This window comes from Grampus griseus, assembly GCF_964374135.1.
Source record: "Grampus griseus genome assembly, chromosome: 2".
Lineage (NCBI taxonomy): Eukaryota > Metazoa > Chordata > Mammalia > Artiodactyla > Delphinidae > Grampus > Grampus griseus.
In genome coordinates this window covers 165,830,608-165,847,180 of record NC_139018.1, presented here as the reverse complement: position 1 = coordinate 165,847,180, position 16,573 = coordinate 165,830,608, and the positions used below count along the sequence as shown (strand labels likewise).

At 36.5% G+C, this 16,573-nt stretch overlaps 1 protein-coding gene across 6 annotated transcripts in view; it reads left to right on the top strand.

Annotated features, from left to right (window-relative positions):
- ARHGAP21 (Rho GTPase activating protein 21) overlaps positions 1–16,573 on the top strand; it is a 126,903-nt gene that overhangs the window by 74,562 nt on the left and 35,768 nt on the right. For 3 of the 6 annotated variants that reach the window (XM_082681205.1, XM_082681206.1, XM_082681210.1), the window contains exons 5-8: positions 5,181–5,273; positions 6,786–6,864; positions 9,394–9,448; positions 16,476–16,505. In XM_082681205.1, the coding sequence (XP_082537331.1) occupies positions 5,181–5,273; positions 6,786–6,864; positions 9,394–9,448; positions 16,476–16,505 (257 nt within the window). Of the gene's footprint in view, positions 1–5,180; positions 5,274–6,785; positions 6,865–8,314; positions 8,354–9,393; positions 9,449–16,475; positions 16,506–16,573 lie in introns of those variants that run through there. The other 3 variants (XM_082681207.1, XM_082681208.1, XM_082681209.1) reach the window with 3 other exon arrangements.

Here is a 16,573-nt window from a genome sequence, read left to right as displayed (position 1 = left end):
CAGTCTCTTTGAAGACAGATGAGTTGTTTGTGTCAGTTACTGGAAATTTGTTAGTATCGTCTCTTACTTCTTCCTTCTGTTCTTTGGTGTTCTTCGGTTTGTACTCTTCAACTCCCCCCAATATGCCAGTTGAGTCTGTATTGTTACTCTTTGGACCAGTATTTAATCAAGCACAAGCAGTGTGGCCTCATTCATCCCTGATCTCTATGTAAACTTTCTAAAGCTTCATCATCAGATTAGCATAGTAACAACATTGATTAAATACCTACTTGTATTAGGCATCATATAAGTATTTCAGTGGATTCTCTCTTCTAATCCTCACAATAGCCCTGCCAGGTAAAAATAAATTGTCATCATCCTCATTTTTCAGCTGAGTTAACTGGGGTACAAATAAATCATTTGTCTAACATCACTTGGGGGTAGGGTTGCCAGATAAACTACAGGGTGCCCAATTAAATTTGAATTTCTCATAGACAGTCATTTTTGCAAAATCCAGTAACCCTACTTGGAAAGTAAGTGGTAGAGCTGGGATTTTAAACCAGGTAATCTGGTCGTAGGGCTCAAGCTGTTAACCACTGCCTTATACTAGGAATGGAGAATAAAAAGCATATCCACCTGGATGTTCATCCAGTGTTTGGATGGCAGCTACTACCTATATATTATTATTTCTTTTAGTTGAGTTATTTTTCCTCAGCTGATTATGTTTACTATAATGTAAAAGTATGTACATTCTCTCTGATTTCAAAGTGTAACATTCAACTTCAGGCAAATTCATGTATGCTTTTTATAGCTTCTTATTTAAGTCTTTACTAATTGTATGCTAAATAGCATAAAGTGGGACCTTTTCAGTACCTGCTAATTTTAGCCATTCTCATTCATGTAAGGTCATTGTCTTCTTCCTTTTCTCAAATACAGAACGATTTAATTACATGTGTGTGCTAGAAAGACACATTTCCCTTTTCTTTTGATAAGGTCAAGGGAATAATACTTGAATAAGGTCTTTAGCAGTTCTTTGAAACACATCCTATGTGTTCTCAAAAAGTTGAGAAATTATAAAATACGCATGTAGAATTGAAAGAGGCTTTTTACTAAGAATTGCCAGGGAAGCCACCTGGCTCTGCCAAATGGTCCTACAGGGAAGCAGGGAATACTTGTTCCTGATTAATTACAATTCGGGATCGGACTCTTTGTTCTGCATATCTAGAAACCGACTGTAAAAAACTAAAGACGTAAGAGATTGAATAACACACACTTTAAATTTGATGCTTGTGATTTCCAGTTCCAGTGGAATTACAGAGAGCATATATTAAAGAGATGACACTCTTAAAATTACTGAACCACGTGTTTAACACAAGACTTAGAGTCAAGGAATATAGAAATTGAAGAGAGGGATATTTCTTAGTTAAACCTGCCTGTAATTAAAGGACGCCTATGGGATATTTTTCTGTTGTCCAGAAGGAATTGGTTAAAATCCACAGTAGTAATAGCAAGTCAGAATTTTGGAGACAGTCCAGAAAGGAAAGTGAACAAGAAGAATCAAAGTACAGCTCTCAGCAGATGTGGTAGTGCTTGCTGTAAGACTGGCCCTTCTTTTAGTCTATTCCATCTTCATGTATTTTCAGGCACAGTGTATTGAAGGATTTGTCAATTTGTGGCAAAGTCTCTCTGATTTTATAATGGTAGTCATTGCAAAGTTAGTATTTCCTTTATAGAAATCAAAACCAAATTATTTTGGACTACAATTTATTCTGTGTGAGTGAAAGTGCCTATCAGAACTTTCAGAAGTCACTACGTTGCTACCCCGCCAGCTTTTTATTATTTTGTAGAATTCATTAATGCTTATTTACATTTTGTATTTTTAAATATAAGTACGGTATAATCACGTTTGGGACATAGTGGACTAGAAGACATTAATTAAAAAAAAAAAAAGCGTCCTCGGGGCTTCCCTGGTGGCGCAGTGGTTGAGAGTCCGCCTGCCGATGCAGGGCACGCGGGTTCGTGCCCCGGTCCGGGAAGATCCCACATGCCGCGGAGCGGCTGGGCTCGTGAGCCATGGCCGCTAAGCCTGCGCGTCCGGAGCCTGTGCTCCGCAATGGGAGAGGCCACAGCAGTGAGAGGCCCGCGTACCGAATTAAAAAAGAAAAATTCGTCCTCTCTTTAATTATATAAATCTTTCCATGAAAGCAGTGACTTGGCACAGCAAAACTTATTAAACCTTCAGATCTCTAGCCTAGAAAAAATAGATGGTTTTCCTTAAATACCAACTGTTGTAAATGTTGAGTTGGCTGCATAAGGACCTAGCCTGATTACCAGCTGGATTGGCATTACGTATTTGCATTTTAAGTGACTTACATTGAAAGAAACCTTCTTTTCCCTTTCAAACTAGTTGTAAGTGGACTGTCTCCTTGTATTTGGTAAAGCTTGACAACTGAATAAGTAGTTGGGTTACATTTGAAGCAGGAGGGAACACACCATGTTTGGATTTGGATCTCGATTCAAATCCCTACTCTCCCTCTTCATAAGTTACTTAGTCTGTTTCCTCCTCAGTATAGTGACAGTCTTAAAATCATAATGACTTTCTTGACAGCTTGATGTAAGAATTAAATAATAAATGTGTTCATTTATTGCATAATGCTTTATCGAATGCCTGTTCTGTGCCACACATTGTTCTGGGTGCTGTGAGCATCCGTGAACGTGGCAAAAATCCCTGCTCTTCATTTTAGTGGAAGAGACAACCAACCAGCATGAAAGCAAATAAACATGTAACTTTAAGTAGCGGATGACAAGTTCTGCGAAGAAAAATAAAGCCTGGCACATACAGAAAGTTTTCCCAAATTTTGTATTATGATTTTCAAAGTACAGCAAATACCTTATCCATCTGGATTCAACAATTAACTTAATGTTGAGTATATATTTGCTTTATCTGTCCATCCATACATGTGTCTGGGTGTTTGGATATCTTGGCTTATTTTTTTCTCTCAAGCCATTTGAAAATTAAGTTGCAGATATCATTATCATAATACTGGAAATGTAATAATATAATAATAAAATATGATAATATAAGATTACAATCAGTCCCTAAGTATTTTGGCAAACGTCTCTTAAGAATGAGGACATTCTTCCTTACAGTAGGGATTTAACTAGCATTAGTTCTCTGTTTCCTCCAAAACCTCATGGAGAAAGCAGTCAGGGCTGTCTGTCATAGCCAATCAGAAGTGACCAAAGGATTTATAATATTTTCACGTCTTCTGAACTTAGAGAGCTGTATAGAGTTTCCTTGGGAAGAGAGCTGATATATATTTTTGAAAATTGGATGATAGATACTTTGCAGGTATATTTTTACAACCTTGCAAATTTTTCATGCTTGAAAACGTAAGAATATGAGACTAGTCTTCATCTAAGCACCATGGAGAGTGGAAATACACATCTACCAAGGAATTGCTCCAGTTACAAGCTATGCTGAGCGCTTTTGCATGTTATCTTATTGAGTCTTCATAGAAACCCTTCAAGAATGCAAAAACATGTCTCTGTACTATAAAAGAACAAGCAATCATTTCTTTTAAGTAAAAACGTTTATTTACCTGCACCTGGCCTATCCAGTGGCACAGCAAGGATTTGGATCCCTGTCTCCTGGTGTCTAAAACATGAGCAGTTTTCCTCTGTGCCCTGTTGCATTTTAAGCAGAGTTAGCCATTCACTACTTTTAGAGGATGTCTTTCAGAGTAAACAGCTAAATATGTAAGGGGAGTTGCTGATAGACGTTCCTTTATTGGTTTCTACTTCTTTTGAGCCACCTTTGTGATATACCTGGTTAAAAATTTGGTTTTATATGACAATAATTATGGATTCTTTATATTTGACAGTCATATTCTGCCCAGCGCCACAGTCTAACAAGTATGATGAAAGAACTCCATACATATATACGCCTTATTTTCTCAGTTATATTCTTCTTTAAGGGTCAGGGCTGCGTCTTCTGCTTCATTGATTTTCCATCTTGAGTATGCATCACGGTCACATGAGGGTTTCTGATTCAGTAGATCTGGGGTGGGGGGTCCGTGAATTTGCATTTCCAGCACATTCCCTGGTTGTGTTAATGCTGCTGGTCTGGTGATCAGACTCCGAGAACCACTGTCTACCTGTTTGTCCCCTCTCAGTACTTACCTTGGTGCTTGTCGCTTAGTTTAAATGTCCTCTCACCTGTGACTCTTCCTTTGACTTCTATGTATTGAAACTGTCAGTTGTTCTCCAATGTTAGTGTGTAGAAGGATCATCTGGGAAACTTCTTGACAAAGCAGATTTCTGATTGGACCCCGAAACACTGATTTTTTTCAAACCCCTGAGCTGTTAATGCAGATGATCCATGGATAGCAGTTTGTGAAGTGCTGGCTTTCAGATTTGATCACGAGCTCCTCATTGCCATGACTGTATGTTGTATCTGTCTCTGTTTTTTTTTTTTTTGCGGTACGCGGGCCTCTCACTGTTGTGGCCTCTCCCGCTGCGGAGCTCAGGCTCCGGAGGCGCAGGCTCAGTGGCCATGGCTCACGGGCCCAGCCGCTCCGCGGCATGTGGGATCTTCCCAGACCGGGGCACGAACCCGTGTCCCCTGCATCGGCAGGCGGACTCTCAACCACTGCGCCACCAGGGAAGCCCCTGTAGTACCATTCTTTGTTCATATGTCTTTCTCCCTCCAGAGTCCCTGAAGGGAAAGAACTGTCTTATTTAGGATTGTGACTTAGTGCTTAACACGATGCAGTGTTAAAAAGCAGTGGAGTTGAATACCGCCTGTGTAATCTAGCTGTGTGACCTTAAGAGAATTTACTTAGTCTCTCTGAGCCTCGGTGTCCTCTTTTATTCGATGGTGGTAGAAATACTTACTTGTTATGGAAATTAGCTCTCAGGTATGTGTAATATTTAGTGTGATAATTTACATACAGAATGCTCCCAGTAAATGGAAATCGTTGCTATTGTGGTGGTTGTGTTATGGAAGAAGAAAAATAAATGTTGGAGTTCTTGGAACCCTCTTAATGATGACTTTAGCATCCAGATTTAAGATACGTGTCTAACATTTCATTTAAAAAAATCTTTGCTTCACTGTCTCAATTAAATAGCATTTTTTATTTTGCTATTTTAAGAAAATATCGTGAGGTAAAATTATGCCTTGGCTCTTTTCTTCCGCACAGGAAAACAAAGAAACCGCTTGGAGCCCATGGATACCATCTTCGTCAAACAGGTTAAGGAGGGAGGACCTGCTTTTGAAGCTGGATTGTGCACAGGTGCTCGATAGTCTTACTTAAACCTACCTTTTCATTTCTTTTCTACTTCATTTTTACCACATTTCATTTTCCATGTTTTTCCTTCTGTCTCCTACTGTATGTTTCTTCCTTTTTCTTCCTATCAGTTATTACTGTTTTTGAGACCTAGTTAGTTATATGTTTTTTGATACCCAAATGGATGGGTGGGCAGAAATACCGTAATTGATATATTGTGGACACTTTTAGTTACCACTCAGATAATGGACCCTCAGAGGCCCTCTTAACCTGTTTTGCGTACATTTAATTTTGACAAAGGTTAATAAAATAGCAAATGAAGGAGATATTCATTGAAGTAAATGAAATCATCTTGGAGCTCCAAGTTCTGGAAGAGCCTGACCTGCTAGAGGTGAATGAATTCGTCCACCACAAAGAGTAGTTTAAGTCTCCAGTGCAATGCAAGCCCAGCTTCATCTGCAGCTGTCAGTGGATGTGGTCTGGTAGCTGTTCTGAAATATTTTGTGACTTTAATTAAAAAAACTAAGTAGGATTTAGTTTAGATTAATGCACACACTAAAATAGTTACCCTTTTCTCTTGTTTCTAAACATGAAATAATTTAAAAAGGGAATTAGTGAAAAACTATCTTTTACTGCCTTTTGAATAAAATGTTATCTTTGCAGCTACACATGTAAATAGTGGGTGTCGCTGGTAAGATTTATTAGAATGCATTGTTAACTTGTTAATTATCTTTTTTGTCATAGTTAAAGTAAGCCTAATTTCAATATCATTAGTATATATAAAATGTACATCAGTGAACACATAACATTCTATTAGCTAGAATGTATCATCTCTCATATTCTAAGCTTTCCAGGGTTGGGAAGATGAAGTTGAGGGACTGTGCAAAGCCCACAAAAAATACGTTTTTTCCTGTTTTCCTCTGTCCTTTCTCTCATTATTTTCCTTTCTGCTCTACTGATTTTTCTGAGTAACCAAACATCCTTTTCCCCATTAAAATGAAGAACAAGTTAATAGATATAAAGTCAAAACCATGTCCATAGCCATGTTTAAGTTCTGCAGTGTAGCACTAATCAATAAACTAAATAGACTGAGAGAATACAACAAAGAAAATCAGTTGGACTAAAATTAGAGACCACTGAGATAACAAAAATAATTGTCTAAGGCTGTTAAACAGTGTTTCTCTATTAGAAAGGACAGGGTAAATGGAGGAATAAATAGTAGTTTTACAACTCAGAAAACAAATGATAGGGGCATAAATAGTATAATTGTGGTCACTTGGTGATTATACTTCTTGAGGTTTCTAAATTCATCGATGGCTGGACTCTTATTTAAAATATAGTTATATTTCATAAGTAGCTAGATATATTAAAATTTAGGTTCATTTTTGTAAAAAGACACTTTAAAAAATGAGCAAGGATATATTAAAAATAAGTATATTACTCAAGAAGTTTTTCAAAAGTACTCACAAGTGACTTTTTAAAGGAATTCCTCATGTGTTATTTAATTTCTCTTTGAAGGTGATCGAATTATAAAAGTCAATGGAGAAAGTGTTATTGGAAAGACCTATTCCCAAGTAATCGCTTTAATCCAGAACAGGTAAGAGTCTTGAAATAGGATTAATTTTGGCCAAAGATGGGTTTTATAAATCACTGAAACTAGTAGGTTTAATGCAATATTGTATTCCTATAAGAAATTGATGTGCTGTGGAAATCTGAAACTTTCCCTTAAAGTGGAAAATGCATTTGAAAGTTGCCAAGAACAAACTATCTGAGGATGGCGTATTTGGTGGCTTTGTTTTGGCAAGTTTATCAGATTTGTAATTAAAATCCTTTAGAGCCTGAGAGGCATACGTTTTAGATTTACCATTAAGTTTCCTACTTTTATTTGAAGTGATAATCAAATTTCTAATTTGTTTATAATAAATATATATATAAATGCATATATAATTTATTTTAAAACCACTAAGGATAACTTATCTTAAATACCTTTTACTGAATGATATTCTTGGCTCAGATTCATTTGTTTTAACAAAGACAGCAAGAAATCGTCCTTTAATCCGTTTGCCTACATTCTACAGAATAGGATTTTGAGTTCTAAAGGTAAATAAATATTTATAGAGCGACTGATTGCAAAAATAATTTAGTCCTACTCTTTCTGTCTATCACACACCTAGAATTTTTTTTTTAATTACAAATAAGGAAATCGAAAGCCAAAGAGGTTGCTATATTAAATTTCTGTCAAGCATAAGCCATGACTCTGGGATCTGACTTCCAGCTCATCACCACAAGGGGTTCTTCCCAGATTCAAATACAGTAACTTTTGGATGATCTGTTGCTTTATATTAGCCATACTCACCTGTCTGTAATTAAATTGAGGTTCATTATTTTCTGAAGAATTCTATCAAGCTCCTCTAACCACGTCTAAAGCTGTTCATGCTATAATCTAACTTATGTACACGAATGCCCTAATATGTTGTCACTTTTACAGTTAGTGATGTGATCATGATTTATTGATCTCAGAGTATTCTCCTTACTGTTGGATTCTAGGTGTTCCTGACAGTGAGCCCTATTTGATCTTAAATATTGAGGAGACCTGGGCACTGGTGAAGAATTGAAAGCCTCCCGGGAGGCAGTGGGGAGATCCACCCAAATTTTCTTTTACTGCAAATAATTTAGATCATGATAAATATACCAGTATGTTTTGTCAGCCTGTAATTTAAGGGTTTTTTAGTGTATTTGTTAACATGTCTTCTTTAAAAGTACTATTTTTCCAAACAACCATAACTTAATCTTTGTTTTCCTCAAAATCCACATTAATTTTTTGTTTGTTTGTTTTTTTTGTTACTGGTGCAGTTCATCTTTCAGAATAATAATAACACTTTGGAATGACAGTCTTAATTTTTCAACCAATAAAGCAATTTGAAAAATAAATACTGTTTTTTCATGATCTTATTTTTCTTTTAAAAAATTGTGTTCCTTTTGTCTGCAGTTGGTAGCAAATGGATTAATGCAGCACAAAGCCATTGAGATTCTGCAGTGTATTAATGTAAAAATGTATCCTTGCAGAAGAATTTATCTAAGCATCAGTATGTATTTTCTACCAACTCTAAATGTTGAAATACAAGTACCTACATATTTTCTTCGTAGAATTTATTTGAACCTGTGGTTCTAATTGTTTTACTCTTCTCTCAGCATTTATGAACCTAAAAATAAGGGTTCGAATAGAGACACCAGTAAATGATTAGATTTGGGGTTTTTTGTTTTTGTTGTTGTTTGTTTCTTAATCTCTTGATTGTATTGGGGGAAAATCTATCTGATATTGTTAGGGTAGATACTGAAGCACTTGCTGGGGATAGCAGTGTTCTTGCCGTATCTAAGTGTTAATTCCAGATCACAGGACTCGGTATAATTTATCCCTTTGAACTGTTTTAAACCTAGAGAAACTTCTCTGTTATTTTTAACAGAACACTTACAGTACCAAAATAAAATGAGACTTTGAGCTATTCCTGTAAAGGCTCTAAAATTAAATCACGGAGAAGAAAGTAAATTGTTGAGATGCTATATGGTTTTTAAAAAATGAGTCATTTTGATGGTTGTGATGGTGAACTCTGATTTCCTTCCCATTTGAGGCCAAGAGGGAATATTTCAAAATTAGGATGTTTAATATTGCCTAAAATGTTAAATTTGAGGGTTCTCTGATTATTTTTATGTTAATGTATTTTTAACTTGATAAACAGAGAATTGGTGGTAAAAATTTGTAATTTGTTCTGTGACCTGAAAGAAAATAATACACAATTATATATTGATGAGTTTTGTTCCAGGAGTATTCAATATAAGTAATATACTTCATGTTTTTAAATTAGAAACATGTTATAAAGAACACATGACTGATTATGAATAGCTCAAACATACGGCAGGGTGCCCTCTTTTGTACATAATTAGCCTATATATATAAATGACTTCTTTTCATTTTAATGATTCAGATTTGAAATGTAAAGATTTTTAAAACCCCCATATTAAACTCATAAGCAATTTAAAAAATACTTGTGAGTTAACTCTTTTTCCTTTATGTCTTTCTTGTATACTTCTGCCTCCCCTAAAATAGTATGTGTCTATTCAATTTCAGCGATACCACATTGGAACTTAGTGTTATGCCAAAAGATGAAGACATTCTCCAAGTGGTGAGTTTTATTTATTCAAATATGTGGATTGTTTTATAGTCATGAATGTTAATAAAAATTCTTTAAAGATGGAGGTGGATTAAACATTTTTTAAAAGACTCTAGGGAAAAAAAACTCAAACGCTCTGTTTTTCTCTACATTTTACCAAAAAACCAAAACAAAGGGAGAGAGAGACTATTGTCCGTTTTTTACAGTTAAGCAACATGAGAATATTTTATTGATTCCGCAGTAAACTCTTATTGTTGTCATTTGGAATGAGATTCCTAAAGAGTTTGTTTGCCCAAATGTTGCATACTAGATACTCCTTCAACCAAAAGCCAAGCCTCAGGGTGCAAGTACATATCCCCAGGAATTAGATTTTTTTTTTTTTTAAACTATGAGGTCAGAAATTTTATGAAAGCCATTTATTAATTTTCCAATAAGCGTTACTGTCTGTAAATTAACTTACCGAGCAGTTTTCTTAACAGTATCCATTCATTCCATTAGAAGTAATGTTCACAATGAATAGAGTCTGCGCCTTAAGGGAAAAATAGGTTAGCATCTTAGAGAGGGAGTGAAACTATATAGTTGAAAATCTTTAGCATTTATCTTAAAATATCTTTCTCCTCTTGAGAAAGAAAACAAATTAACTGGAGTACTTAACTCCTTTATTAAGCTTAGATATTGCTGAGGGTAAAAAGATGATAAAATAAATTTCATTCAGGAAAATAATACTTTTCCTCAGTTGATTTTGTAGTTCAGCAGAATAAACCAGTTAGAGCTAGGAAATAGCAGTGGCTGCTGAAGATTGTTGTTGTTGTTGTTGTTTTAATTCCTTTTAGTGAATAGCTGTTGTTGCTGTTGTTTTATTACTCAGAACTGATGGAATCCTTGTGGTAGGAATGGAAATCGGAATGTTTTTCACTTGTAAGGCGTTCATTTGAACTTAGCTCAACAAAAGTCCTAAATAATCTTCTGTAAACATTTTTTTTTTACAAAAAAATCACTAAAGCCAATCCTAGTGATTCAGTTTATTCACTTACACATAAAATATAATTAACCAAAATCCGTGGAGCTCAGCCTTGTGTTTTCAAGGCATACTGATTTTATTTCAAAATGGCATGTTTACCGACAACAGGTTATTACCCTTCTTAAATGCACAGTTCTGTTGGGGTTGAGTGTCTCAACAAGGAAGTTGCAACCATCTGTGGTGGTTTTCTCAGTCAAGCAGCACTAGTTGTAGAGTCCTCCCCTGATCATTCAGCACAGTGAGAGAACAACAGACAACCATGGAAGGCAGTGAAGTCACTAGACTGAAAATAAATAGGGGGGTCCTCCTGTAGGGCTCCACTTACGCAAAGGACCAGGAGGTGATGCCCACACGGTAGGGCGAACTTTACCTTGAACCCTTGCATTCTCCTGACTCAGAGACAGAGGGCACTTCCAAAACAGAACTGACATCTCATCTTCAGTAGTCTCTTTGCTTGCCAAGGTGAAGGCACCGGTTGGACACTGTTGAGAACAGTGAAACGTTCTATAAACGTTGAGAACAGTGAAACGTTGTATAAATTCCCAGGAATGAGGCACAGAATTGCCATCCTAGCCTGCTGTGTGGGTGATGCAGGGGAGCAAGAGTGCAAGGAATCATGTTCTAAGGATGTGATCAATGGGAAATTAGGTTAATTAATTTCCTTGTGTTTTATTTAAGATAAAGGGAAAATACAAAGTGTTGCAACACAGGGAGAAGTTGGTTCACTGGGGTGACCTGAGCACACAGATCTTCAAGGTTCCTCAGGGTCCTGATATATTGTAACAGAAAATTCATCTTTAAAACTTGTTGAGTTATTTTAATCATAAGAAATTAAAAGCCCATATCCTTGATGATAAAAGAAAACCTCACTTTTAAACCCAGTCTTCATTCACATTTGCGTTAGGAAATTGAAGGAGTATATATAGTTAATGCAGACTCTCCGTTGTTCCCTGAAGGACACTGAAATGCAGTGACTTCTTTTCCACATCAATGCTTTTAGCTGGGATATCTACAAGTGGCATTTTAAAAATCTATTATAAAACCCAAAGAGAATCTGGGATTTAAAAAACCATATGTGGAAATACTTCTCTCTAACAGATTCTAGAATGAAAATGTTCTATAAGGGGCCTTCAGAAGTATTTATGTTGGTCTTAAATCTGTTACTTAAAATATATGCTTTTAAAGATGTATTTGTCCCTGTGAGGTTGAATATTCATTGTAAAGAAAACATAAACATGAACATTTTTACAGCTACTATAAACATCATTTACCCAAGAGAAAGCCTGTCTCAGTTTTTATATATTTGCCTCGGTCACGGCAGGATTGGGTGTCCATGAGCGTTTGCTCCTCAAGTGATGTATAGATCAAGTTGTTCTAGAGGTATTCAGCTCATCTTTGAGAGGTGGCATAGAAAATTTAATTTGGTTCAAAACTTACGTCATGTAAGGACAGGTATATAATAATAAATCTCATAATTCACAGAAGACAGTGACATGAGGTTGAAAAACATGAAGTAAAATTAAGAATTATTTATTATGTTATTAAACTAGTGCTGGTAATAGTACTCCTGTACTTGGCAACCTCATTTTTTAAACTAACATACATTTTCATACATTGTAAAATGTATGTACAGTGACATACATTTTAAACTAACAATAGAATAGTATTGTATTCATTTGAGTCATTTGGTGGTCTTATATTTTAGACCATGATCATAGACTTAGACAAGTTCATATTTTTAAGGTGATACTACAAAATAAAAAGCACTTCCTGTTGCATTTGTAAAAAGACAAAACGATTTTGTTGCCCTCTCAGACACTGAGAGTGAATGAAATAGCCACCACCTGTCAAGTCACCTAAACAGTGACGCTGACTGAAAAAAATATGTCCTCAATGGACCCATGGTAGCTCTCAGCGCTAGAGCTGGGTGTTCTTTTCTGTGCAGACTTCAAGGTACTTCGTTAAGCCTTTAGATCCATGGACTCAAAATTCAGTTTTAAGTAGATCAGTTCTGATGGCTGTGGAGATCCTCGGGTGTGTCTGATGTTTGACGAGGGTATTTGGAGCCGCCTTTTTTTTTTTTTGCGGTACGCAGGCCTCTCACTGTGGTGGCCTCTCCCGTTGCGAAGCACAGGCTCCGGACGCGCAGGCTCAGCGGCCATGGCTCACGGGGCCCAGCCGCTCCGCGGCATGTGGGATCTTCCCGGACCGGGGCACGAACCCGTGTGCCCTGCATCGGCAGGTGGACTCTCAACCACTGCGCCACCAGGGAAGCCCCTACTTTGTGTTTTAACAGCCAGGTTAAACAGCTTTTCTCGTGTAACAGGGAAGAAAGTGATGGCACTAGGACTTGAACCCAGTTAGGCCTGAGACTGTATGTAGCCTGTACTTGAAACTAAACCACAGTCCCATACTGTCGTTGGGTCCAGATGAAGAGTGTCAGTGGCTGTTACTTTCACACTGCCGGTCAGGGTCAGAGCTGCTAGGCAAACTCATCTCTGAGATCTGTGTCCATTGCCCTAGTTACCACTCCATGAATGTGCGATATAAATTGAAAAATGTAATTTAACCCCAATTTTTCTTTAGATTTATTAGAATTACTTTCAAAATAATTATTTATTATGTTCCACAATCAGTATACTATTCTATTTAAAATTAGGTATCCATTTGTCATGTGTGGATCAAGGTAATCTTGCTTTTAGAGTAGGGAAGCGAGAACAGGAATTCTGGAGGGTTCTTTCATATTTTGCAAGTTTGAAGCAGTTACTTCTATTTTTTTAAAAAAGTATTTTAAATAATTATAAGAATAGTACTTGCTTGTTAGAAAAGTTTCAAATAATTTAGAAAGGTATAAAGTATCCACAACATCCGCTTCTCCCACGTCCCACTGTGGCATGTCTGACGTGTGTTTTAAAATTATGCAAACAGATATGTAGTTACTTTTGCTTTTGTCATAAGTAATGGTATAAAATTAACAGGTCAGCCTGTGAACGCAAACTGGTAGGCAGGAATTTTAATCTTACTAGCTTATTTATTCTGCACTTTTTTGTTAGTTTTTCCTGTTTACTAGACAGTAAATATGGTACAGTAATAGTAATACTATCGCAATAGTAATAGATATGGTAATAGTGATTTTGATGCAAGTCTACTAAAACTGAACTGAAAGATTATTTTTGGACTATTTAGCTACTGTTAGGCACTAATACATATAGTCAAGATCCAGACTGTTAACATTACATTTTATTTAAATGCTCTTTACAATTCTAATTCCAAATGAAGACTTCCGTGAGGCGTCTTTCCTTACTCCCCTCTCCTCCCCCCCCCCCCCCCCCCCCCCCCGTTTAAAGAACATTTTGGATCTGTAGGCATGACGGGGCTGCTACTATTTCGTTTTCATTAGGTGTGGCTTGAATTTTAAAATATTAATTTTTAAACTACTAAGCTACTATAAGATATAAAACTTTAATACAGGGTAAAGGAAATTCAAGAAAAAATGTAGAGTGATATATAAAAGGCCTAATGAAAAAAAAAATTGGCTAAGGATTTTTTTGTCATATCCTATTGAATTCCCAAGTGCTAATCAGTCGGGAAAAATCTGAGTGTTGTCTAATTCCATCAAAACTTCCGGATATATATTGGGTTGGCTAAAAAGTTCGTTCAGTTTTAAGTAAAAATGACACATTTTTCATTTTCACCAAGAACTTTATTCAACAGCGTATTCATTAACCAAATGAACTTTTCGGCCAACTCGATACTCTGAAGTATCCATTTGGACTTAAACGTAAAAATAAAAATTATTATGAGCCAAATATGCAATTCTTATGACATTGGTTTCAAAAATTTCTGGGCCACGCCATTTCAGGCAAACTTATTGATACAGGATGATTTTGATGTCATTATAAAAGAATATAAATTGACATCATTATATAAAAATTACCTTAAGTGATATTTTGTATTGTTTAATTGGTGCCTATTGACAATTCAGAGATTCCCAGGGGGTAATTAAACCATTGAAATGTCTGACCATGGTGTCTCAGTGAAAGACTGAGTACTTTCTGACTCAAGAGAAAGCACGCCACAGTCACAGCTATGAGCAACTTATGGAGTTTAAAATTCTGTTTTCAGAGTGTAAAACCTCATTAATGGGTTCCACGTTCTTCTCAAAGAGTTGAATATTGTAATCCACCCCAGTGTTTGCGCGAGCCCCGTCTAAGGCTTTCCTCTGTAGGCAGTTTGTTTTCTAGAGGAACACTTAAAGGCATCCTGGGAGAAGGGGACTCCTTAAAATTGTCATATCATCTATTCCTAATTTACATGCCTACGCTTACTCTGGAGATAATTTGTGTCTGCACCGCACCTCTCAGCATAGCCGTAGAAGTTTATTCCCATGACTTACCTGGAACACATACCAAGCGACAGTGGCCTTTGGAGCACTGCTGATTTCCCCATGGATGTTAATTGAATGGTATTGGTTCTCAAACTTTATGAGAATGAGAAACTTTTAAATAGATAGATAAACAAACAAGCTCTTTTAGTGTCCTTGAACTGAGAGGATATGTGAGGAAATTCAGTACTACTACTGAATGAATTCATACTTTATCTCAACCATATCTGCTTGCATTAGACAGTAGTACTGTATGTGTAAGGTATTCTGTTTAGTCCGTCCACTGTTAACGCGTGGTCCACGTGTGTATATTTAAGGACCCCTTTGCCATGATTTTACCCAGAAGTGGGGACCCATGAATATAGACTATTTAGGAATCTTAGCAATATCTAAAGTATGTCAAATACCTTTTCAAGTATTTAATAGCTCTGGTCATATACTTTTATTACTAAAAGATAATATTCCTCCCCAAATTTGAATAAAGGAGGTATCTTTAAATTATTAGTTCTAGAACAGCATTTCCCAGCAGAAGTTCTAATTGTGTTAAAACCCCGGGAAAAAAATGGGTTCCGTGGCCAAATAAGTTTGTAATTTCACGTCAAGTTTTACAGCGTACGTTAACGTAGTAGAGGTCTTGAGAAGTCATGAAGCCCACCAGCCAAACTTCCCCTACATCATCAGGCATAAGGAATACACCACCCCTTTCAGGTGATGCTTAATAAAATTGCACAAACACGCTCTAACAATACTGTACCAGCGAGTCCACTCATCCACACACAGGTTTCCTGTCACGGAACAGTGCTGGCGCTACTACAATCAGCATTAAAAAGATAAGCTTGTTATGTCAGTGGCACATAGCCAAAATGTGTATTTTGACTGACTGTGTTCATACCTTAGAAATATTATGGCATGCATGTTTTTTTTAGCTACTGGGCTTTCATTTCTCACTGCATCCTGGTTTAGGTTCTATAATATTCTTTAGAAGTTAAAAAGAATTACTCTGGAAGTAATATTTTTTATGTCCATCCAGTAGCTATTTTCATAAGCTTAATAAAATAGGCCAAAAGGTACAGCATTGGAAGATCTTAATTTTTGAGGGAAACCCATTTGATAAAACAGCCATTCTTTCGTTCCAAATCCTAGTGTACAGGCAGCTGCAGTCAGCTGACAGCTTGTGGTTATGCTCTGATTTACAGGGGAAGGAGGAGGTTGTACTATTTTAAATGCATAATAGAGCATTCGTTTTGTCATCTGGAAGCAGAGATGGAAGAAACTCAGGGGAAATGAGAGGCATCAATGTTGCTGTTGTGGAAGGGAAGCTTTGTGGCACATTATCGGACAGCAGTGCATATTGAAGAAAATATCTGTTAGGAATGCATGTCACCAGATGTATTTTGTTTTCGAGAATGGTAGACAGATCAAATAAGAACCAGATAAAAGCGTGAGAAAAAGATGCTCAGAAGGATACTGAAGTTACTCTTTATGCCTCACTGCCCTTTACTTCTCTTGGTACCTTCCAGAGGAATCAGTATAGATGTATTTTTAGGTTGCTGTTCTCCAGCATCAATATGACAACATGATTCTGTCTTTATATCAGTAAGCAGCTTCTACTATGTTTTCCTATTTTCTGCTAGCTACAATTTACAAAGGATGTCACAGCTCTGGTAAGAACTGCACAGAAGCCATTTCCTTGCTTTATAAATCATGTTTTGTAGAGATTTGTAATAAGCCA